This window comes from Pteropus medius, unplaced genomic scaffold (assembly GCF_902729225.1).
Source record: "Pteropus medius unplaced genomic scaffold, Ma_sr-lr_union100, whole genome shotgun sequence".
Taxonomy (NCBI): Eukaryota; Metazoa; Chordata; class Mammalia; order Chiroptera; family Pteropodidae; genus Pteropus; species Pteropus medius.
The window spans coordinates 14,357,554-14,381,849 of record NW_024354503.1 but is presented as its reverse complement, the minus strand read 5'-3'; the positions used below and the strand labels follow the sequence as shown (position 1 = coordinate 14,381,849).

The 24,296-nt window shown below is 38.3% G+C and overlaps 1 protein-coding gene and 1 pseudogene across 3 annotated transcripts; one reads left to right on the top strand and one right to left on the bottom strand.

The window, feature by feature from the left end:
* On the top strand, nt 1-23,278 carry SPATS1 (spermatogenesis associated serine rich 1). Of its 3 annotated transcripts, none has more exons than XM_039854412.1 (8): nt 1-129; nt 448-582; nt 6,946-7,093; nt 10,771-10,895; nt 12,484-12,645; nt 20,559-20,679; nt 21,287-21,349; nt 22,782-23,278. In XM_039854412.1, exons 2-8 carry the CDS (start codon nt 456-458, stop codon nt 22,927-22,929), a joined length of 894 nt encoding a protein of 297 aa, XP_039710346.1. In that variant the 5' UTR covers nt 1-129; nt 448-455; the 3' UTR covers nt 22,930-23,278. The 3 variants fall into 3 exon arrangements, with proteins under 3 accessions (XP_039710346.1, XP_039710345.1, XP_039710343.1); XM_039854411.1 differs by lacking the exon at nt 1-129 and having other exon boundaries at nt 162-582; nt 22,782-22,897; nt 23,143-23,278; XM_039854409.1 differs by lacking the exon at nt 1-129 and having other exon boundaries at nt 162-582.
* LOC120596425 (uncharacterized) lies at nt 11,689-11,806 on the bottom strand (annotated as a pseudogene).
* Nucleotides 23,279-24,296: the final 1,018 nt, after the last annotated feature.

Sequence of the window (24,296 nt, the reverse complement as noted above, 5' to 3'; positions counted from 1 at the left end):
CGCGTTGCTGGGGTGGGTGTCCCTAGCAACCAGAAACGCGCCTCTGCGGAAGGAGCGGCGGCGTCCGCGTCTCTCCCGCCCTTGGCTCTCCATTCCTTGCCTAGCACCCGGCAGTTCGGCTGCCATTTGGTGCGTTGATTTCGCCGCATCTTTCTTGGAGGCCTCCAGGAGTAGAGCTGAGCCACCCCTGGGGGGAGGGGGCGGAAGACTCAGAGGTGGAAAGGGAGGGAGCACCTTGTACGGGCGGGGCAGTGAGCCCTTCGGCTGCAGGGGAGAACTCACCAGAGCTCTGGGGAGCCAGAGAAGAACTGGTTAAGAGGCCGACCCTGCCCTCTTGACTTTCAATGGCTTGTGGAGTTTCTGTTTGTTTTGATTGCTACCTTTCTTACAAAGGTCTTTTCTTTGTCTCTGGGTTGCCTTTAATATTTAAAATCAACACGTGCATAGATGAGTCCATGTACACGGGAAACGGTCCACGGAGCTCCCATCTCCCCTCTATCTCCAGAGTGACCTGCAGCGGAGAACTGGAGAAGGTTCAAGAGAAAGGAGTCTCGGGCACGTCCACGGTGAAGAGGACATACAGTTGAGTTTAAGAAATCAGAAGGGCTGGGTGTGGGTTTGGTCGCCATATCCAAGTATGCTAGAGCAAAGAGGTACCATCTGAAGTTTAAAAGGAGGCTGGTTTGGTAGCATATAAAAAAACCCTACTTAAATGGGTAGCTTATGTCTGTATTAACCCAAGATCTGATAAGGTAGAGAGCAGCATCAAAGCAGAGTCTCATAAATTACCTCTCTGATCTCATAACAGTCTGCAGGGTATGTTACAAATGAGTAAGGGAGCCAGAGGTTTGACCTGCTCAGTGCGTCAGTCAATAAATGACGAAGCTGGGATTTGACATGAGTCTTCTGGTCTTCAAAGTCCGTGCCCTTTCATTTTTTTTTTTCCTTTTGCTCAATATTAGTAGATTCGTGGCATTGTTTATTGGATGGGACAGGTCAAGTGGAAATTATGACCACTTTAAGGAAAGGTCTAAATTAAATAATGGATGATAACTTTGTAATTGGCTGTCAAGGCCGAAGAAGATGTTTAGGGGCACATTTGCCTTGAAAGAACAGCCACAGTCTCTCAGAAAACCTCGGAGTGAGTATATAACAGGTTGGCATATACCTGTTATAGGTGAGTGGCCTGTGTGCTGCAAAAAGGAATGTAAAGTGTTCCCTTTGTGCCCCATCAGATCTTAGCTTGGTCCCTGGTCTTCTGTATTCCAGGTCTGTGATCTCCTCCTTCACAGGTGTGGGGAGAGAAGGGAAGTGTGGCTTACCACGCCCACCTACAAGCAGGGCCAGTAGAGCAGGAGGAGTTAGAACCCTTAATTGCTCAACATGCCTAGGTCAGCAAGGGGAAGAAGGTTCTGGAAATCTAACTTTAAGCTCCAGAACTTTCTGCAGTTTCCAGGTTGATCTGGGTTAAGGAGGAAGATGCTCTATTAAGAGTTGGGTAGAGGGGCTCCATGTTTCTGAGTTGGGAGTACCAAAAGAGCACCAGCTTGAGACCTCCAGACCATATTAACCAAAGATCCCATGGCTTCCTTTTCTGCTCTGTAGGTGTGTCCACTCAAGAGGTCACACCTGAACTCAGCTTAATATGGAGTCTGCTCTGTAGGTGTGTCCACTCAAGAGGCCACACCTGAACTCAGCTTAATATGGAGTCCCCGAGGGTCAGGAAGGAAAGGCTCCAAAGACCAGTTGAAGATGAATGCACTGCTGTGGGTGTATATGAATTTTTCCAGCAGAGAGAGTCCATTGCTTTCATTACTTCTCAGGAAAGTCTGTGATCCAAAAAAAGGTTAACAACCACCATCCTAGATCCTTAGATTGTTTGTTGAGCAGATAAGCAGGGGTGGGAAACTGGGTGTTTAGTTAAAGGGTATCCACATTAAGCTAATTTGGTTTGATGTATTATTTTCTCCCCTTCAGACAGTGCTATTGTATAAATCAGCTGAGATGACAAGTGTGTGAAAATGCCTTGGTTATGTAAGGTTGTTATTCCTGTCCAAAGAAATGGAAATAATTATTGTGAACACCACAGATGGTACCAAAGAAACAGAATTTCTTCTAAATTCTCCTTTCTCCCCCAATTCCTTTCTAGTCACCAGAATCTTCTCTTGGTCTTTTTGGTTGCAGTATCTTATCTCATAGTGTTTTAGTGACTTGTTAGAATTTCTTATCTTATGGCTTACTGGATGTTTATTGCATTTGAATAACAATTATGGTAAATGGTGACCCTTTCTCAAAGGATGAACCTTAGCTTATTTGTTCTTAACCACAGCCTAGTGAGCTAGATAGAGAGGTGGGGGCAGGCGTTGGGAGCATGGCATGGAGAGGTCATTGACTTGCTTAAAGTTACTTGATGTCACTCTACACAATGGGAGCATCTGTATCAGAGTGGAAGGATTCAGACTTGCGCTTCCAGCACTATTCTTCTACCTGAGCAGAAGTGGAAAGGCAGCTTGAGGCCATGTTTGTGTCTCCAGGTCATGTTTTAGGCCAAGTTACTTCTAGAAAGATCTTATAGTCATTTGGATGTTTCCGCCTGGAGAATGTGACGTTTGCCAGTTTAGCAGAGAGACTGCTTTTCTTGTAGTTGCCCGTCAGATAAGCCATCTCTGTTACAGCAGTGACAGGTCGCTTTCTAGAGTGTTTCCAACACAGAATTTCTTAAGCAAACAAGGAAATATGCTAAATTTGTGGATGTGATTTCACTGCTCCTTTCTCAGGGTTATGTAATATATTGAAATTTCACCTCTAAAATTAAAAAAAAAAAAAGCAAAAAACTTGCAAAAGGGTTCCCTCTGATACTATTCTTAGCAACCAGTTCTTGCTTTGGTTAACTCTCAAGTCCTCTAGTGGCAAGTATACAATTTAAATGTTTACATTTTATGGAAAGGCAGCCATTGTTAAAACCTATGGGCAAAAATGATCGTAAGTCAATGCTATAATAAATAATTCAGAACTTACACATGAGAATCAACGTAGAAGATATCCCTCTGTGTTCTTGATCTTATTCTCTACATGTGTGGGTCCTTTCTGCATCCTTATACGTCAGTTTCATAACTTTTACAAAGGTATGTTTCTAAAAGTAGAGCCATAGAATCAAAGCTGCTCTTCTCATAGGCTTCGCTCATATGCCCTTCACATATGGCCAAATTGCTCTTCAGTAAGAGGGGACATTTCCAGCAGCAGTGTACAAGAATGCCATTCCTCCAAAGTGGGCCAAACTTAGGTATTTGCAAACTGATAGCAAATAATAGTATCTCATTTTAAATTTAGCTCTTCGATTATTAGACTGGATGAACTTTTTTGCAAATGTATATTGGCTATTTGTGTGTGTGATTTTTAAAAATGAATTATCTAGTCATTTCTTTGGCCTGTTTTTTTCCCCCTCTTTGGGTATTTATTTTCATCATATAAATTTATAAAAACTCATAATTCGTTATGACTATTAACTCTTTTTTCTTATCATGTATGTTATAAATTTCCCTCAGTTTATAGTTTGCTATGAAAGTTTTAAATGTATATGTATCCAAATTTATAGATCTTTTCCTTTATTTTGCCTGTGTTTAATATCTTTCTAAGAAATAATTTCACCACTCTAAGATTATAAAACATTCACTTATAATTTTTTAGGTATATCTTTTATTTTAAGTTTTATATTCAAACCTTTAATTTATCTGGCACTTATTTTGAGGTAAGAGAGATTTAATTTTATTTTGATTTCAAATGGTTAATTAGTTGTTTGAGCAATTCTTTGGAATAATCGATCCTTTCTTCATGGAGATAAAATGCCACTATTATCATATAAAATTTATTCTATCTACATCTTCTATTTTGTTTTCCTGATTTATCTGTTAGGGTTTATATCAGTACCACTTTGATTATTATAACATTAAACTACATTTTATAAATTTTACTCCATAGCTCTGTAACATCGAACAAGTTATTTGACATTTCTGGTGTAAAGTTATTTCTATTTTATTTGTAATTATGACCTCCTTTTCATTTTTAATACTGTTTACTTGTGTTTAAAATTTTTTTCTTGAACTTTGTTTATCTGCGTTATTAGTTTTTTCCATGGATCCATGCTTCTGATAATCTTTTTTATTTCATTCATTTCTGCTTTTATTTTATGATTTCCTTCCTTATTATTTTTGGGGGTTTATTCTTTTTTTCTCTTATTTCTTGAATTGAAAGCTCAGCTCATTAATTTTGGAATCTCTGGCTTTTTTTATACTTTAACTTATCAATTCTAAGATGAACATTTTTCAAGTTTGTATCTCTGAAGTCGGATTGGTCTTACAGTCCTGTGGGCCTGGTGGCAGATGTGAAGTATTTGCCATAAACTTTGCTGTACGAGCACTGAATAATGCAGAAGGTGTATCTGTGGTTAAACTTCAGAGGCAATAGAGGAGCACTCATTAAGAGATGCTGATTCACCCATGTTGTTGTTGCCCCGAGGTCAATTAAGGTGGAAAATGTGGACATGAGTGATGGAGTTGAAAAGTGAGTAATCAAACTTCCCAATGTGAGTAAGGTTTAAGAATGCCCTAATCGATTTATTTTGCTTATATTTTCCTTCTTTAAATATGCATAGGAGTGATATGTGATCAAAATCTCTAAGTTTAAAAGTGCTTCGATAAGTATAAAATAAACAATTCTAAGTGATAAAGCATATGTCATAGTTTAATTGGCAGCTTTTGTTCTTTGTGGTGTATAAAATAATATTATTACAATGGATGGTGTCTTATATTCGGTGAAATAGAGTATATGCATTTAAGGCTCTAGTTTCTAATTACTGCTTTAGTTGAACCCCACAAGTTTTGATATATAGTACTTAGGTCATTGATCATTAAGCACTTCATACTTTCCATTACGATTTCTCCTTTTATATGAAATATTTACAAGTGTGGTTTGAGTTTCCAAGCTTATGGATGTTTTTTGGCTGTCTTTTTATTATTGATTTATAATTGTATTACATTGTGGTCAGAGAGTGTAGAATGTGTTATATTTGTTGATGTTACTTTTGTGGCTCAGTATATGGGTGGTTGCTCCTTTGGCTACGGGGGACCTATGCTGTCCTCTTCACAGCTCTGCCCCTTTCTTGCCCCTCTGTTGGGCTCCACTCCATCCCAATTACTCACACCTCAAGCAACCAGTTGACCTCATTATACCTGTGGGGCTACTCTAGGCCCCATGGCATATTTCAGAACAGCTTTTCCCACACTTGTCTGGCCCTGAGAATCAACACCTGAGGTGCTTCTTAAACATACTGATTCCCAGGTCTTCCCCAGTAGGTCTGGGTCAGAGCCCTAGAATCCGCATGTTATTAAACGAGTACCCCCAGGTGATTCTCATGACCAGGCAAATTTGGGGAATACTGTGTATTTGGGAATCAGGAGGTGGCACAAGATGGAATGCAGTACAGTGACGGAGCTAGACTTGCAGAGGAGGAAAATCACTGCCAAACATGAGCCTAACAGCTACCAATGGAGGGGGACTTGTTCTAAAGGCTGGTTCTCAGATCTCACTTAGAGAGATTCTAATTCAGTGGGTCTGCAATGGGATTTGAGAATCTGTATTTTTCATTCTGATGCAGACAGTTCTTACGCCGTACCCTGAGAAACACCAGAATGGGGGCTTGTGAGGAGATGAAGAAGCTCGGCTGACCTTCAAACTTTGTAGAGTCACAGGCAAAGTCCTCTTAAGAGTAAAAGGCTTGGCGATAGGGTTGAGACTTGACAAGAGAGGAAAAGATAGATCCACTTGCTCTATGAATTTGAGAGGGAATAGAAAAGAAATTAATAAAAAATGGTCTAAGTAGCAGTCCTATTGATAGATGATAGAAATTTGCAGACGGCATGTGGTGATACCATATACATATAAAGCATGATACCATGTAGGAGGAACAGCAGTCAGTCTAAAAATGTTCTCCAGAGTCAGAGAAGTTTGAATCTTATTTTTTGTAATTTTCTTATAACCAGAAGTTACAACATGTCTATTGAGTTTCTATGCTCTATGAAGTTATGCATAAAGAAATTTGACATTTTAAAAAAGTGAATGGACAAGGCACTCACCTATATAAAATGATGAGAGAAGAGAGTGTCTTTCATGAGGCAGGGATTGTATAGTGGACTGGAGACAATGGATACACTTCTCTAACAGTCACTGGCTGTCAGGACTCTTTTATTTGTAATTGCAGGTGGTTGGGGAGTTATAATTCTTTTTCTTTTATTTACTCAAACACTTATTGAACATTTATTTTGTGCCAGGCCCTGTTGCGAGCGCTGCTAAGATGAATAAGACACAGTCTGCGGGGTAGACGTGTGTATAAATGAATGACGACAATAGTGTAAGGGGAACCCGTGGAAGTTTTTGAAGACAGTTCTTTGGGTTATGATTAACAGCTATATTCATTAGTCCTCCTATAAACAAAAACCCTTTGGAAAATTGTACTGAGATGCTCAGTACAATGTACAGTAGTATAGCTTAAGTTAGATCTTATCTCTTTCACTTAGTTCAGGGCGGTCGTACTATGTGTGTTGCGGGGCAAGCAGTCTAGCATAGTGGTTAGAATTTTAGACTGTTGTGTCACAAGAACTGTGATCAAATCTGGGCAGAGATGTTGATTTTCTCTGTGATTTTTGGCAAGTTGCTTATCTTTCTGACTTTCAGTTTCTTCACCTGTAAAATGAAATGGTAATACCTACATCTGTGGGTGGTTATGAGAATTAAATAGGAAAATATGTGTCAGATGTCAATACAATCCCTAGTATATAGTAAATGCTTAAAAATATTAGTTTTAAAAAAAATATTTATAATCTAGGGAACACGATAGAGCGCAAAATATTTTCATTAATGTAATCAAATGGTGATATCTATGTGTTGCAGGTCCTAAACACAAGGATTTTCTGGAGTCTAAGGGATGCTCTGCCAACACAACATCCTCTGCCCAAAGGGTTAGCCCCTCATCTTCTGTTGAAACAGGTCTAAGTGTCAGTGAGCCTCCAGGTTCCCGCGGAGTGTCTGCTCACCTAGAGTAAGTAAGGGTCCAGTGAAGAGCCATAAACAGTGGGGTGAAGTCTGACCAGATAGCCAACAGTCTGAGAGGTAGCTTGACATCTCTGGCAAGAACGTAGATTCTGAAGCTAGACTATCCGGGTTCAAATCTCAGCTCTGCCACTTAGCATCTCTGTGAACTTGGGCAAATTATTTTACCTTCCTGGGCCTCAGTTTTCTTATTTGTAAAATACAGATACTACTCTATAGGATTGTTGTGAGGGCTAAATGAGTTGATACATGTAAAGTGATTAGATGACTCCCTGGCATACAGTAAGTGCTGTGCGAGTGCTTGCTATCATAAAGTTCAAAAACTATGTATTTTGGAAATACATACATACTTACATACACACATAGATGGTAAATCTTAAAAAAAAGCAAAGAAATGATTACCTTGAGAGTGAGAGTCACAATATTGGTTACCTCTCTATGAAAGGGACACACAGATAGTTTTGGGGAATGGGAAGGGAGGGCTGGCCTTGTTTTGTTTCTTGTTGTGGATGTTGGCTTTATAATTATTCATAAAACTGTATTTATGTTTGATGTGCTTTTCTCTGTTTATATTTCTTTTACAGGAAAAGTTTTGAAAATCTTTTTTAAAAATAATTTTTGTTTAATGAACATAATTTCAGTTCATTGTAGAAATTTTGAAAATACAAAAACAGTATTAAAAATAAAAATCATAATCCACCTCTTAGAGAATCAGTGTTAAAATTTTGATATTATTTTTTTATGCATAAGAAACTTCTATTTCTTTATTATGCATATGAATATATATTTATTTGACACAATTGAGATCATATTATACTACTCTTTTTAAAAACTGCATTCTTCCACAATCACCTGTTTATCTGACCTCTGCCCTTCAGCCCTAAGCTCCTTGAAAGCAAGCACTGTTTGGATCCCTGGTATCTGGAACTGTGCCAGCCACAAAATGTACTCTGATAAATGTTTGTTGAGTAAACAAAGTAGTTAATACTTCTACAGTTTTTTTGGAAATTTTCCTTTATCCTTGCAATTTTTTTCTGCACAGTTTCTTCAGCAAAGCCTTTTGAAAAATATTTAGGAGAGACTTATTTCATGCCAATGTCAAAATTATCATATGTTCTGAACTCTGGGGGGAAGGACTCTGAGTTATTGCATTTTTGCTCTATCTACACAGTACCAAGTTCAAAGATATTAGTATACATGTATTATTTAAAACTGGAGATCAAGCTATACAAGACTTCTGAGTTATTAAACTAGGGTTCTTTATGATTTTTAGGGCACATAGTCTAGAGTAAGACTGCAGAGGCTCTGATCCTGTCTAGGTGTGTTTTATCATTAACTTCTCTAAAGGTTAATTTCCTTTTCAAATAGAAATGATTCTATTGGCCATCACAAGATTGTTAGTAGGGAGCAAATGAGACAAGTAATATGAAGATGCTTTGAAACTATTCAAATTAAAGGGTGATGTAATATTATGAACAAAGAGCCTAGGATTTGATAACAGATGACTATACCTGAAAACATTGGTCAAGGCCATCTATCACATACAAAGCAGCTTAAACCAGAAGTGATTACTATTTTTTTTTTTTACATATTTGTTCTATTTTTTCTGTTTGCTTTTAAGTTGTATTTTAACATATTAAGTTCTAATATTTTAGAGCCAAATATATTTATTTTTCTTATATTGCTTTGTGATTTCTTCTATTGTATATAAGCTAGGAAAGTTTTCTCCCATCTGGGGATTTAATAAATATTATTGAATATGTGAATAGCCAATCCTATTTCCTTCTAATTTTAATATCTTGATTTAAAATCCTTTTGAAATTTATTTTGTTATATCTGGATCTAAGTGATTTTTTGTTTCTTTATAGGTAGCTAATTTGTTAAGTGCAACATTTCTTATGACCCTTTGCTTTCCTCCCCGTACTTTGTGAACCATTTCTATGATATATTTATTGCACACTCTGGCATTTCTTTTTTTCAAATCTATGCTACTCTTTAAAAAAGTGGTAATCAGGAAACCAGCTTGTTATAATTCCTTTTAAAACATGTTTTAGCTCTTCTTGATTGTTATTATTTTTTCTCAGACATATTTTAGAATAATTTTAAATTATCAGAAATTTTGTTTGTAATTTTGATTGGAATTAAACTGAACCAACAAATCAATTTCAAATTGATTTCTTTTACTCTGCTAGCTGCCCAGTCTGAAATATCATATGCCTTTCTATTAATTTAAATCTTTCAGATTTCTCGGTAAATTCCTCTTATTTTCTTCAAAATAACTTTCTTATAATTAAAATTATTCTTAGATTTATCTGTTGTGATGGTTTCCAGAAGTGATTATTTTTTCTCTACACCCACAATAGTTTGTTGTAGGCCTTTTTAATTGCCAGAAAGTTCGGCACTAAACATAATCCTCTGTTATTATAACCAATTCAGTCTAGGTTTGTTTTTGATTATTTCTTCCTCTTGTCTTTATACTTACTGTTTTTTAATTTCCATTTAATGATTTTATTGAACATGTATCTTTTTTGTAAGCATAATTCACATACCATATAATTCACCATTTAAATTGTATAACTCAATGGATTTTAGTGTATTCAACTGTGCAACCATTGCTACAATTTTAGAACATTTTCATCACCCCAAGAAGAAGCGCCTACCCTGTAGCAGTCACCCACCCCATGTCTACTATCCTCCTAGCCCTAGACAGCACTAATCTACTTTTTATCTCTATAGATTTGCCTAACTTGGACATTTCGTATAAATGGAATCACCAAAATGTGGTCCATGGTGTCAGGCTTCTTTAATTTCTCATGTTTTCAAGGTTCATCCATTTTGTTGTAATATGTATCAGTACATTGTTCCTTTTTTCAAAAAAATGTGGTAAATTTTTTTATATTCATAGCCAAACATTTGCCATTTTATCCATTTTTAAGTATACAATTCAGTGGCATTAATTACACTTAAAATGTTATGCAACTATTGCTACTATTTTAAAAATATTTTCATCACCCCAAACAGAAACTCTGTACCCATTAAGCAATAATTTCATTTTCCCCTCTCCGCAGTCCCTGGCACTGTAATCTGCCAACCTAATCCACCTTCTGCCTCTATGAATGTACCTATTCTTGACATGTCATATAAATTGGATCATACAGTATTTGTCCTTTTGTGTTTGGCTTATTTTACTTAACATACGTTTTCAAGATTCCTCCATGTTGTAATATGTATCAGAACTTCATTCTATTTTATGTCTGAAATGTATGTATAAGTGACATTTTGTTTATCCATTCATCATTTTATGGATATTTAGGTCGTTTCTACTTTTTGGCTCTTATGAATAATGCTGCAGTGAACATTTGCATACATATATCTGCTTGAGTTTCTGTTTTCAATTCTTTTGGGTGTACCCAAAATGCCTAGGACTGTATGATAAATCTATATTTAACCTTTTAAGGAAACACTGCTCTTTTTAAGCATGTATCTTTTGAACATGTTTAAGTCCCCTCAAATTGTGAATAAATAAATTATATGCTCATGTACGTTTATGGAGGAGTAGGCCTACTTCTCATAAGTGAGGATAATTCTAGAGTAAGATATGTAAGATCAGGTTCTAAATACCAATTAAGTACATGGAAGAACCTAATCCCTCTGCTTCCTTTCCAGCCTTGCTGCAGATTTGGATCTGAAATCCTCTTCCTCACATTCTGATCGCTCCTCTGAAACTTCATTGCCTGAAGTCCAAAAGGATAAATATCCTGAGGAGTTCAGCCTGCTTAAGTTGCAGACAAGTGAGTAAGTCATAGATTCTCCTCCACATGCCTCCATGCCCAGGGTATTTTCAGAAGTCTGCCATACTGTTGGGTGCCATGCACTGAAGACCCACTAAGTGCCAGACATTTGAAACATTTCATCTCTAACTCTCACAACAACTTTGCCGGGAAAAGCATCATTATATGTTTTCCAAAAATGAAATGCCTTCATATAAAAACCATAAAAGTATTGTATCAAAATTCTGAAATAATAAAGAAGTATGTAGAGTATAGAAACCCCTTCCCCAATATTCTCCAACAATATCCCCATTCCGCCCAATAGCTGTGAACAGTTTGATATACATATATATGTGTATACATACATACATATATATAAATTCTTCCAGAGTTTTGAAATGTATATCTGTTTGTGTGTGTGTGTGTGTATGTGTATATGTATGTATGTATGTATATATGTATATATATGGAGTATAGTATACAACCATATTTTCAGTAGTAGCAAATAGTATACAAACTATTTTCACTCAAAGTGAATAGATCATGGACCTCTATCTGTGTCAATACATGTAGATCTATGTGGTTAATAGAGACCTACCCATTTTACACTAAAGGAAACTGAGGCTTGGTAACTAAATCTCTAGCAAGTACACATAGCTAGAAAATAGTAATGGGATTCAGAGTCAAACTTGCCTGCCTCCAAAGCCTGTGATGTCTTTTTTTTTTTTTTTTTTTTTAGGCAGGCAACCTGGTTGACCTCACAGATTCCACAAAGACTTTGTCAGCTTACAATCCCTTATTCTTTTATTTTTTACGCCTACAGTACCTGGTCTTCCTAGGTGGTCTCCCATCCAAGTACTAACCAGGCCCAACCCTGCTTAGCTTCTGAGATAGATAGGATTGGGCTTGTTCAGAGTGGCATGGCTGTAGACCTGTGTTTTCTCTTGGCCACCACACACCCCCCAAGTATTTTTCAAGTAACCCTAGAGCTGTTTAGGGCTTCTTTTGTTGCTTAAAACCACTTCAGCAACGTTATAGGAAAAGTATCGATGAGGAAGCAAAGACAATGAGAGGTCCAGTAACTTGCCTGAGGTCTCACGGCAACCTTTCTCATTTGCCATAATCACATGTGCACATATTCTGGTGTCACGGTGGTTCATGCATGTGCCATTGTCGCTGCCAACACCATGTTCCATTCAGTTAAGTTGCCATGGTTGGCCCAGCCCTAACCTGGTTGATGGTTATTCCTTTCTCCCTACCCACTTATCAGAGTGAAAGTTGCATTATAGGTGCTTATAAAACTGTCTCTGAGCTTCCCAACCCATACATCACTTCTAACCATAAAATTAGCTTTAATTTTGGAGGAGAGGATAAAAAGGAAAAAAAAAAAAGAGAACTCTAATTTAGACAGCTTTCTCCCCACTTCCCTTCCTTCTGCGCCTAGTCCCACAGAGGCTATCACTGCCCTGATGTAGAACCAAGGAATTATACATGCCGATGAAGGTTATACAGCTAGAGAGTGCTTGGGGAGTTTTCATAACCTTTTGTTATCCCTTTGCAGTATGAGGCTGGGAGTGGTGCTAATGTAAGGATTTCTGCTGTCTTGCAGAAGATGGGCAGCGTCCTGAGTGGACATTTTACCCAAGGTTTAGCAGCAATATCCACACCTACCATGTTGGAAAGCAGTGCTTCTTTAACGGGGTCTTCCTCGGCAACAAGAGGTCCTTGTCAGAGAAGACGGTGGACAAATGCCTTGGGAGGAAGAAATACGGTAATGTTTTCCTCTTGGACCTGGACTGTGCTATGCTCTTAAGTACCTGTGAGTTGTGATTCTGCAGGCCCAGCATTCTGCGGCTGGGGCAGCCCTGCGAGGTCACCATGTCACTTGGTGCATCCAGGAATATAGGAAAGGGGGGATGGTTGGCAGGCTACACTTTTGGCAAAGAACTCACAACATATGCTGATCCACATTTTTGTTTTTCTCTGAATTTCATAAAATGCTAATGTGACATTTAAATCACCAGATAAGTTCTCTCAGATATTAATAGAAACCTTCATTGAAGTATGGAGAAAATAATTCATGTTTCAATTAGATGATGCCTGTCATATGCGTTTAAATTGTACTTTATATTCTTCACAAAGAAAATATTCCATAAACCTAAGCCTGAAGTGCATGTTATTATTTCATAGCTTACTTAATTAAAGGTAATTGAGATGAGCGTATCTCTATCTATCTATCTATCTATCTATCTATCTATCTATCTATCTATCTATCTATCTACCTATCTATCTATCTATCATCTACTTCTATCCTTGGTTTGTAACTTGGTGATTTCTCTGTCCTGATCTATCCATAATTTATTGAAAGTCCCTAAAGAATTGCTGAGTACCAACTGACCATTTATGGCACACTCTTCCACAGAAATACCTGTGTAAGAGGCAACCCCTGTTGTGGGGGTGAGTGGAATTGCTGTTGCAGGAATACAAAGAGAAAGACATAGAAAGTTCTCAATTTGAGTTTTAAAATAGACTTTTAAACTCTTATCGGAGACAAAAAGTTTTGGAAACCAAGGCTTTTGTTTGGATAGAGAATACACGAAAAAGCTGTACTAGAAAAGGTGAGAGAGTTGTCACTGATGTGGGCGCTTTGAGGAGCCCTGCATCCTGCCCAACTCCTGGGGTCAAAATCTAGAAGGTGATTGGACATGAACTAGCTGGGGCTTCTGTCTCAGAGTGGGCTGGAGGATGACCTCAAGCCTCAGAGGGAAGTGCCATCTGCCCTGACTCTGAGCAAGAGGGTAGTGACAGCTGTGGGCAATGGATGGGCAGAAAGCCAGCCTCGGGGGCTCACCCACCCAGGAGTTGTGGAAGAATAGCCGCATTTCTGTACCCTGTGAAGGCTGTGGAGGTTAGGACAGAGAAAGAATGAGAGAAAGTGACAGAGCAAGCCAGGAAAGCTGTACAGGTCTCACACTGGAATGCTGGGAGGCCACAGTATGATGCACTGTGGATCATCAATTCAGGGATCTTTTCATGAGAATAAATTTATGCTTCACATGATTCATTGAAGAGGGGGATGGTTTCCTGAGGATCAGACTGGATGAAACATTTTAGCAGACAACAGAAATATTTGCCAACTCTCAGAGTAGCAGAGATAAGGCAAACAGCAGACAGTGTGGTTTGCAGACAGTAACCCGAGCCCCAAAGGCTTCCACTAAAGTCTTAATGTCATGTGATCCTGCATGTGCACATTCCTGCTTCCCACTCTTAACTGAGACGCAGCCATAGGGTAGAAGAGAGAAGGATTTATTTAACTGGTTTAAATCTGAAACAGAGAAAAACCAGGAAGGGACTAAGTTTAGCTGCATATTATTTAGAAATGCCCTTGGCTACAAGTAAGAGAAAAAAACTTATTGTCCGAGACTTAAATCATAAGATATTTATTAGGTACTTAAGAAGAAGCCTGGAAATCTAGGTGGCCTGTATGGTCTGGTTTCCCAGTGATGTCATCAAAGATATAGGCTCATTTTGTCTCTTTTTTTTTTTTTTGCTTATTTCCATTTTTATTTTATTTTTTAAAATTTATTTATTTTAATTAGTTTCAAGTATACAGTACATTGGATAGACATCTGTATAGTTTGTAAAACTGTCCCAATTGCTTTCTCCCTCCCCTGACCCTCCACCTAGACAATATTTTAATGCTAACTACATTCCCTATGCTGTGCTCCCATCCCCTTAACCATCCATCAGCTACTAATTTGTACTTCTTTAATCCTACACCCCATTCTCCCAGTCCCTCAAACTCTCTCCCCTCTGTCTGTCACCAAATTATCCACTATATTTGTGAGTCTGTTTTTGATTAGTTTGTTCTTTTTATTCCTTAGATTCTGCATATAAGTGAAATCACATAGTGTTTATCTTTCTCTGTCTGACTTAAATACCTTCTAGGTCCATCAAAGCAATATCTTTTTCCATCCCCTTCCTTTTAGTCTGCGTGTGTCTTTTAATCTGAAGTGAGTTTTTTTGTATTTTTTCTTCTTAAAGAAGTCCTTCCAACATTTCCTGTAATACTGGCTTGGTGGTGATAAATTCCTTTAGCTTATTTTTGTCTGGGAAGCATTTTATCTGTCCTTACCTCTAAATGATAGTTTTGCTGGATAAAGTATCCTTGATTGTAGATTCTGGGTCTTCATCTTGTCGAATATTTTTTTTGCCAAGCCCTCTGTCCTGCATAGTTTCTTTTGAGAAATAAGCTGCCAGTCTTATGGATGTTCCCTTATAAGTAATTATCTGTTTTTCTCTTGCTGCTTTTAATATTCTTTCTTTGTATTTAACCTTTGGCATTTTAATTATGATGTGTCTTGGTGTGGGCCTGTTTGGATCCCTGATTTTTGGAATTCTCTGAGCTTCCTGGGGTTTATGTCTATTTCCTTCACCAAGTTAGGAAAGTTTTCTATCATTATTTCTTCAAACAGCTGTTTAATATCTTAATTTTCTTCAGTAACACTGATCAGACAGATATTTGGGCCCTTAATAGTGTCCCATATGCTCCTTATTTTTATAGTCTTGGCATCTCATCTCTTGCCATTCTGATGGTGTATCCTTGGCTTTCTCATCCTCTAGATAGGGCATTTGATCCTTTTCTTTATTCACTTTGATTATTCCTTTGTTTATTCCATTTAATATACTTCTCATCTCAGATAATGTGTTCTTCATTTCAGACTGGTTCTTTTTATAATTTCCATTTCCATTTTTATGTTTTTTATCTCTGCTGAATTTATCTACATTTCCCAAAAGTTCGTTGAACATCGTTATAAACAGTGTTTTGAACTCTGCATATGTTAGATTACTTGACTCCATTATATCTGGATCTCTATTCTGTTCTCTCATATGGTTTCTGCTTCTTTGTCTTCCCATTTTGGCTGCCTTTCTGTGTCTGTTTCTATGTACTAAGCAAGCTCTGAAGTCTTCCGGTCTTATTAGTATGGATTTGTGAAGTAGGCGTCCAGTGGCACAGTCTTGAGAGAGGTTTGGCTGCAGGCCAAATTTAGCCCAAGCCTCTACCCCTCCGGAGCCACCTGTTAAGATTCAACAAGTAATTCACAGATGCTGTGCTTATAGTTGCCTCCAAAGGCCACACCAGAAACCGAGGCCAGCTGCCTCCAGTGTGAGTCTAGGCGCTGCTCAGCAAGGAGCACCTGACTTGCTGAGGATATACCTGGATGTGGCTTGGGTGGGGCTGCGAGTTGGGAGAGGTGGGGTTTCAGGGAATCCTCTGGGCAGAGTGACCTCTGTTATCCAGTTTGATGACATCACAGCTATGGTGGTGCACTGGTAGTAGGGAGAGCTCAACAGGGAACAGTGGATACTGCCGGAACTTCTGTGCAGAGCAAGTCTCGCCTTGGCCTTTGTTCTGACAATGTCTCCCTGTAAGTCCTTGGTGCCCTCTGCACGCAGCCAAATTGGCATTGGTGCTCAGAGCGAGCAGGTCCGTCACTGCGAAAATCCGCTCGCAGACGCGGCCCCTTTAAGAGGCTTCTGCTGCTCACACAGCTTCGGTCTCACTCACCTGCTGGAGACCACGTTGCCCCGTGTCCTTGCCCCGTCCTACCTTCTGCCGTTGTAGGGTGATTTCTTGGATTTCTCCCTAGTTGTATGGCTTGTTTATCTAGATCTCAGGTGATTTTTCCTTGTTGCCGCCCCTTGTTTCCGTCACAACTTTGATTTGGTCATCAGAGGGATGAACAGAGCATCTAACATCTACACCAGTTTTTTTCATCCCCCTTATTTTGTCTTTATGCACTACCATTCTTAGTAGTGCTGGATTTTTTTCATCATGCTTATCATCATATTGTCACAAGATAACTGTTGAAGTTCCAAGCATCATGTCCATATTTAAGACACGAAAAAGAAGAAACTCTCTTGTTGCCTTCCCCTTTTAGAAGGAAGGAAACATTTTACTACATGGTCTTAGGAGACTTTCTTCCACTCATGTCTCACTGGCCACAACTGGGCCAGCTACAAGTGTATTTCAGAAGTAAATGGGATTATCATGCTGATCCAAGTCCTAACAATAAGCCATCACTTCCCTCCTAACTCAACAGTAAGCATTATCCTGAATTTTGTATTCACTAATTTCCATTCTTTCTTCCTTCCTCTTACGGTTTTTATAAATACTGAGGAAATGTGAAAGTATATTTATGAAATATTTATTGACTATATAAAATAAAATTTCACAAACACTGGTAAACTTCTCATTCTCTTTAAGAAATGGAATATGACCTTTATATTTGAAGCCTCCGATAGGCCCCTTCCTGAATATAACACATTTCCTTCCCCCCACCCCAGTGGTAACCCCTATTCTACCTTTATTAAAAAGAGAAAAAATTTTATCAGGGACTTTTTCAAACATGTGCCAAAGTAGAGAGAAGAGCATAATGCAAACAGATGTACCCGTTACTTAGCTTCGACAATTATCAACATATGGCTAACCTCATTTTATTTAATCCCTCTCCCCCACGGATTATTTTAAAACAAGTTTCAGACATTATATAGTTTCATCTGTAAATATATCAGTATGTACCTCTAATAGATAGGGATTATTTTTATTAACCTGACTGCAATACCATTCTCATCTTTAAAAGACTAACAACCATTCCTTAATATCACCTAATATCTATTTGGTGTTTTAAAAAAAATATCCAATTGCTTCACAAATGCCATAATTTAAAAGTATTTATAGTTCATTTAAACAAGGTTCACATTTAGCAACTAGTTAAAAAGTCTCTTAAGTTTCTTTTAATATATGAGTCCTCCCTCCCTTTTTTCTTGCAATTTGTTTGGTGAAGAAATTGGTCATTGGTCCTGAGAGTTTGCCATAGTCAGAATTTTGCTGATTACATTTCTTGATACCAGTTAACAGGTTCCTCTGTCTTATGCATTTCTTGTAAACTGATATTTGATTTGTCTTCATGTGATTACTTCTTAGGTTGTTCAATAACTTCTTTAAACATCAAACGCCATAGTCTTTTTCTATTTCTTTTCTTTCTTGATCTCACTGCAGCACTTGATATTGTTAAATCTGACACTGAATACTTCTTCCTTTGTGAAATTCTCTCCTTTATTATTTAAAAATTAAAAATTTTTTTCAATTACAGTTGGCATTTAATATTATATTAGTTTCAGCATAGTGGTTAGACAGTTTTATAACTTATGAAATGATCCCCTGATAAGTCTAGTACCCACCTGGCATCATACTTAGTTATTACAATATTATTGACTATATTCCCTATACTGTAACTTTACATGCCTATGACTGTTTTATAATTGCCAATTCGTATTTCTTAATCCCTTTGCCTTTTTCACCCTGCCCCGCAAATCCCTTCCCATCTGGCAACCATCAGTTTGTTCTCTGTATCCAACTCACATTATTTTTTGAGCTTGAAGGGTCACACATCAATTCTTAAATGCTTCTTTCTGGAAGTGGCACACGTCATTGCTACTCATAGCCTATTGGTTAGAACATGACTCTACCTGACTGCATCAAGGTAGAGAAATGTGGGGCAAAATATGTTATTTGGTGAACAGTTTGTTCCTTCATATGGTTCTTTGATTTTAATGTGTACATTCCATTTTCTACCTCCTGAACGTCTTTATATTTAGATTACATGGTTTGTCTAAACATTGTGTTATGGATCTATCAACTATTGATACAGAGTGGCCAGCACTTTGGACTGATACCTGTTTTTGTGGAATATTCAGAAATATACCAAGATTATACCCAATAGCTTAAACATATTATCTCAGAGGTGGTGTTTGGGAGATTTTCCCCTTGGAGTAATATCTTTTACTTGCACACAAGCCATTGGTTCCATTTCTACTTGCTGACATTATCCTGTGAGATCTTTCACAATAGTGATTTCTAAGTGTTATCTTCAGACCACCTGTATTACAATCAACTGGACAGTTTGTAAAAAGTACTGATTCTGGGAACCACTCCAAACCTTCTGAAACAGAATTTCTTGGATTGGGACCCGGGAAGCTGCATTTTAACAAGCTCCCTAGGTGATTCTAAGGTGTGCTAAAATTTTAGAACTATTGTTTTGTAGTGTATGGATGGCATTTACCACCTTATATAGTATTATTTAATCTCCTTATATACATGTCTCATTTCCCCAACTAGTTAAGATTTTCTAGAGAAAGGTTTACACCTTAGGTAGATGGCAATCGTATTTTCCAGATTAAAAAAATTGGGATGGGAGTGGTAGTAGGTTAGTCCTGATTTCAAATAATAATAACTGCTACCATTTATGGAGTGCTGATTATGTGTCCAGACTATTCTCATGATAACTCTAAAGTAGACATTTAAAATAAACAGTTTATAAATGAGGATTCTGAGGCTTAGAGAAGTTAAATAAATAGCTCAAAGGCACAGAACTAGAAATTGCAGAACTGAATTTGCACTCAGGCATGACTGTCTCCAAAGTCCACACCCTTCTCACCACCTTCTACTGTCGCCTGACCTTTACTCGTCAGTGCTCTGGTTTGAGATTCAAAAGATAAGGTCACTCCACTCTCCTTTCTTTGAGTCCTCTGCATCTCATACTCAGCAGGTACTCAATCCTTGCATGTAGTTGGTGCTATTTCACTACACTAAAGAGTTAATAAAAAATTTAGATGAAGAGTCTTAGCTATCGAAGAGGCTTTTGAAAGAGAATGGCGAAAAAATTTAAATACTCCAGTAACTCAAGTACTTCCACCTATTGTAAGTTGGCTTCTCTGAGTTAGCGAGAGGAATTTGGGTAGGAAACAGTTTATCAAAAATCTCGCCTAGCTCTCCCTATGGCTTGCATCATGGGTACAGTCAAATTGAGTAATATCAAAACAAACATTTAAAAAGAAAAAAAAGAGTCCTGTTCGTTGAATGTATGAGCTAAAAAGAAGGACCTGCCTCCAGCCACACATCCCTGCTTCTGATCTCAAGGTTGATTTGTCTTGCAGTCTAGGCTTGTTCTCTTGTGCGTCCGGTATCAAATATATGAGTTTAAGTGACCATCTTATTCTGCCTGACTCCTTTTGAGCTCATGTGATTAGTTACTTGTTCCAGATTACTTGAAGGGGCTGAGTTGGGTGTTAGCGTATTGGCTGAATAAGCAGTGGTGCCCAGCAGCAGTGGACTTTCTCCTAACTCCTCTTCACTGGGAAGGCCACCTCCTGCTCCTGCACTGTCCCAGTCCTTGAAGCAGAGGAGGTACTGGACTCTCATTAACTGATTTACTCCTGACACCCAGTCAGAGAGACAGAGCCTCAAAGATTGTTGCTCCCAGAGAGATTGAAAGTGCACTAATGCTCAGGAATGAAAAGATTTTAAGTCAAAGTTCTTGCTCATCGTTGTAGAGATACCTCTGATTTACCATTCGTTTTAAACCAAACAGTCCATCTGAACTTAAGCTATTCTTCTTTCCCAGGGTGAGATAATCATAACAAGGCCTTTTAGAAAATGTCCCAAACATAGGCTCACACTTTGATCTCCTTCTCAAGGTGAGACAATTGCAAACAGAACCTTAAGACACCTATATATTCCTCATAATAAACCTCTAAATTATCTTATTTCCATTGTCATGTCAAATCTTTGGATCATCTTCAGCCATTTTTATGATCTTTGTTTTTAAACATCTTTCACAGGTATTGATCCCAGGAATGGAATCCCAAAGTTAACTCCAGGAGATAATCCATATATGTACTCAGAACAGAGTAAGGGCTTCTACAAAGCAGGATCAACTCTCCCACCTGTGAAATTTTCAATGTAAGTATATGTTAATACTAGGTTTATTTAGTTAACTTTAAAGGAATTGTATTTTTCTCTACTACATATAAATTATATTTTATAAAGGGTAGATCACAAGATGACACAGTTGGCGAAAATTTCTAAAAAGTCCATATTTAATTCATTAGTGTATGCACACATGTACATGTATAATTAAAATTATACACAAGATCTTGACTACAAAAAAGTGATTGTTAATTTTATTCCTATTGTTATCACCACAAATCTGAAGACTTTGATTTTCATACCAAATCAGGTTGTTGATTAGTGACTGCTATTTGGGTTGACTTACACTTGGAATTAAACTTAAACCAAAGTGACTGAGGAGAAAGAGGAGTTTATTAAATTAAAAGAAAAGTCATTGGTGTATTACATTAAAAATGCTAATTAAAAAATTAACCACATTTGATTTAATGATGTTTACTAAAAGTGATAAAAATAATAAGAATTATGGCCCTGATGGTTTTGAAGCCCATACTTGACAATTAAAATGAGAAAATAAGACATTTTAGTGAACACAGTGATGTATTGATCTCTTTGCTGTAGAAGCCAAGGCAATTTTATGATTAACTTTTCTGTTTTTCAGGGTACCTTATGAAAAGAAATTTGATACATTTATTCCACTTGAGCCTCTTCCACAAATTCCCACGTGAGTTATCTCACCATGTTTTAAATTATGCTATCTTTATAAAAATATCAAGTATTTATTATTTTCTTCTATGGAGGAACTCATAGACACCCAATACACAGGGAGTTTTGAATACCAGCAGGTGGGCAGGGCGGTATCTATGGAGGGTTTTTGTTGAGACACTTAGAAGCAATTATCTGTGGAGTCTGGCAGCTGGGCTGCTTATGTCTTTAACAGTTATTATTGACAGACTACCAGATGCCATGTGGTGTGCTAGGTATGCACTAAAGGGGGAGGTTATATGGAGCAAAAGGACAGACTCTCTGATTTCCAAAACATAAGGGTTTGTTGGAAAAGAAGGACACATCCAGGAAGGATGGTTAATGTTTGAAGAGGCAGAGTGAAAGCCATTGGAGTATTTCTGTATTTGAAGGAGCTCATATTTTTGATCAGTTTCATTCTGAACCTCATTTGTCCAAGTAGCGTCCTAACCTAGAAAGAAATATGTGTCAGTATATTGCTCTTTGTCCTGCTCTTCTTACCTGGGCTTCTACCATTGGTTTGTCAGCTTTAAATGATAACCTTGCCTCCCTTCTGTTACCTAAATGATGGTCCTCCTCTTCCTTCTTATAGGGTCTTTCAGCAAGTTTATCAGGGCTTTTTCCCAGTCATGGTACATTTCTCCCTAAAAGAATAAAAGTTCTAACTGCTAAAAGATAAAAACATTCTTCATCTCCCTGCTCTGACTCATCCCAGGAATCACACTGCCTGGTACTTTTTGGAACACACACAGTGAAGCCCAGCATATGCCATTTCAAATCTCAACAGACCCGGGAAGACACTGGGTATCTGCATTAGCTGAGGTCCCAGCAGAAGACAGAAGGCACATTCAGCTGGGATTCTGAAGACAGTTCAATAAGGGACTATTTACAGATGTGTGGGCAGGTTGAGAAGACTCACATGGAGGGTGAAGCACCCAGAGGCACCTGATAGTGGGAAGTCCTTACTACTCCTAGGTCTGAGCAGCAAGAGAAGGGATCATGGTTCACAGAGCAGTGGGAGATGAAGGGCTGTTGGCAGTGGAGAACGAAGCCACTGCTAGAACTGGGATACTCCATGAGACAGGGCACACAGGAAATACCCTCTCTCTTCTCACCTTCTGATCTCCTGTTGGTGCCTCCCAATAGCCAAACCCAGCTCAAAGGTGGGGGCAGGGAGGAGTCAAGGCGATGTCAGCTACAGGGGTCATCTTCCTGGGCAGAGAAAGGCAGAAAAAAGATCTGGGTTTGGGGCAGGGGTGAATGGTGAACAACTAACTTGGTGTTTTATTTTGACACTGATCTTCTAAACTGGAGGTCTTCTTACTTTTGAAGGATGTAGTGCCTTGTCCACTGACAGTGTTTGTAAATTTTGCATCAGACAAACTCAAACTCAGGGTGTTTCCTTCCTACAGCTTGCCTTTCTGGGTGAAGGAGAAGGCCAACAAACTGAAGAATGAGATAAGAGAAGTTGAGGAGCTTAACAATTGGCGACCAGCGGTCCCCTTGATACACAGTTTATTTCCTGCTGGTGGGTTAAAGAACCTTCAAAAAATTGCATAAAAACTGGAGGCAAGCCCAGAAAAGCAGGCTTTTGAGAGGCTTCATCATGGAGAGGAGAGAAGGCAGAGCCTCCCCCAGAGTGGATAGTGTCTTTTGCCCAAGGTGGTTCCTTGGGCAGATGTCATGGCTGCACGTCATGGGTCAAGTATGCTGGTTGAGAACTCTTGGTCTTGTAATGGAGCTCAACTTTTAACTCCGTGCCTCTATCCACAGGTTCTTTGGACTTTTCAAGACAATCTTGAGCAGAAGCAGGCCCAGAGAGCATGCACTGACCACACTCTGGAGAGCTTCTTCCAGTTGATTGCTTCTGTCAGTGTGACTAAATCAAATGTTTGACTTTGATGTAGAATCACTGTGCTTTGCTTTTTTTTTAATATTACATTTTGAAAACTTTCAAACTTACAGAAAAGTCGTGAGATTTGTACAATGAAAGAATACCTGTATATCCTTCACCTAGATTCTACGACCGTTAACATCTGCCTAAAATTGTGCTCTGCTCTCATATTATTCATATTATTACTATTATTATTTTGCTGATTTATGCGGGAGTGAGTGCAGACGTCATAACCCTTTACTCCTACATACCTAAATACTTTGGAACGTGTCTCCTAAGGTCAAGGATATTCAACAATCACAATACAAGTATCAAATTCGGAGAATTTAACATTGATATAATACTCCTATACAGCCCACATTCAGTATTATTCAGTTAAATTTGATTTTCTAAGGATGCTGTCAATTCAGTGGTAAAATGCAGACATGTGAGCTTTCATTAATTTTGGTAAAACTATTCTCATTTCGTTAATTCCTTTTAAGATTTTCTCTTCTATTCACTTAATACATGTCAGCAAAAATGTGAACGCTACATCTCCACGAGGTAATCAATACTGTTGCCCAGTAGCTCCATCCCCCCATTTTAGTATTGTCTGTCTACACAGCCAAGCAGGGTGACAGCTCAGTGAGCACCAATCATGAGTCTTAAGATCTCTCATCAATCAGGTGAGAAGCAAACATTTGGAGGAAAAGGTGGGAACAAAAGCCAACCCTCTACAGTCAGGCTATGACTCCCAGCAGTCAAACCAATGACTCTGCATTTTCATAGCCAATCTCCTTTCCACTATGGAGACCCCACTGGTTGGCTAATGAGAGGTACAGATCTGGTCCCTCCAAAATCTTTAAATGGAGAGAATTAGGGCCTATGCTAAGACTCAAAGTGCCCAAGACATGAGACATGCTTTCTTTCCCTGTCAAAACATTACCTCCAAACTGCTCCAAAGTGAATGAAGCAGGCTTAGGACATGGTACATTTACGCTCTCTTCATACATGCCTTCAGATGAACTAGGAGAGAACGTGTGGCTACTGCAGG

Bases quoted from the DNA above. Each gene is read 5' to 3' on its own strand.
- SPATS1 (XM_039854409.1), top strand. From the start codon at position 345: ATGGCTTGTGGAGTTTCTGTTTGTTTTGATTGCTACCTTTCTTACAAA. The intron at 7,094-10,770 runs GTAAGTAAGGGT...CTTCCTTTCCAG, and splicing joins GGAGTGTCTGCTCACCTAGA to CCTTGCTGCAGATTTGGATC. The intron at 10,896-12,483 runs GTGAGTAAGTCA...GCTGTCTTGCAG, and splicing joins CCTGCTTAAGTTGCAGACAA to AAGATGGGCAGCGTCCTGAG.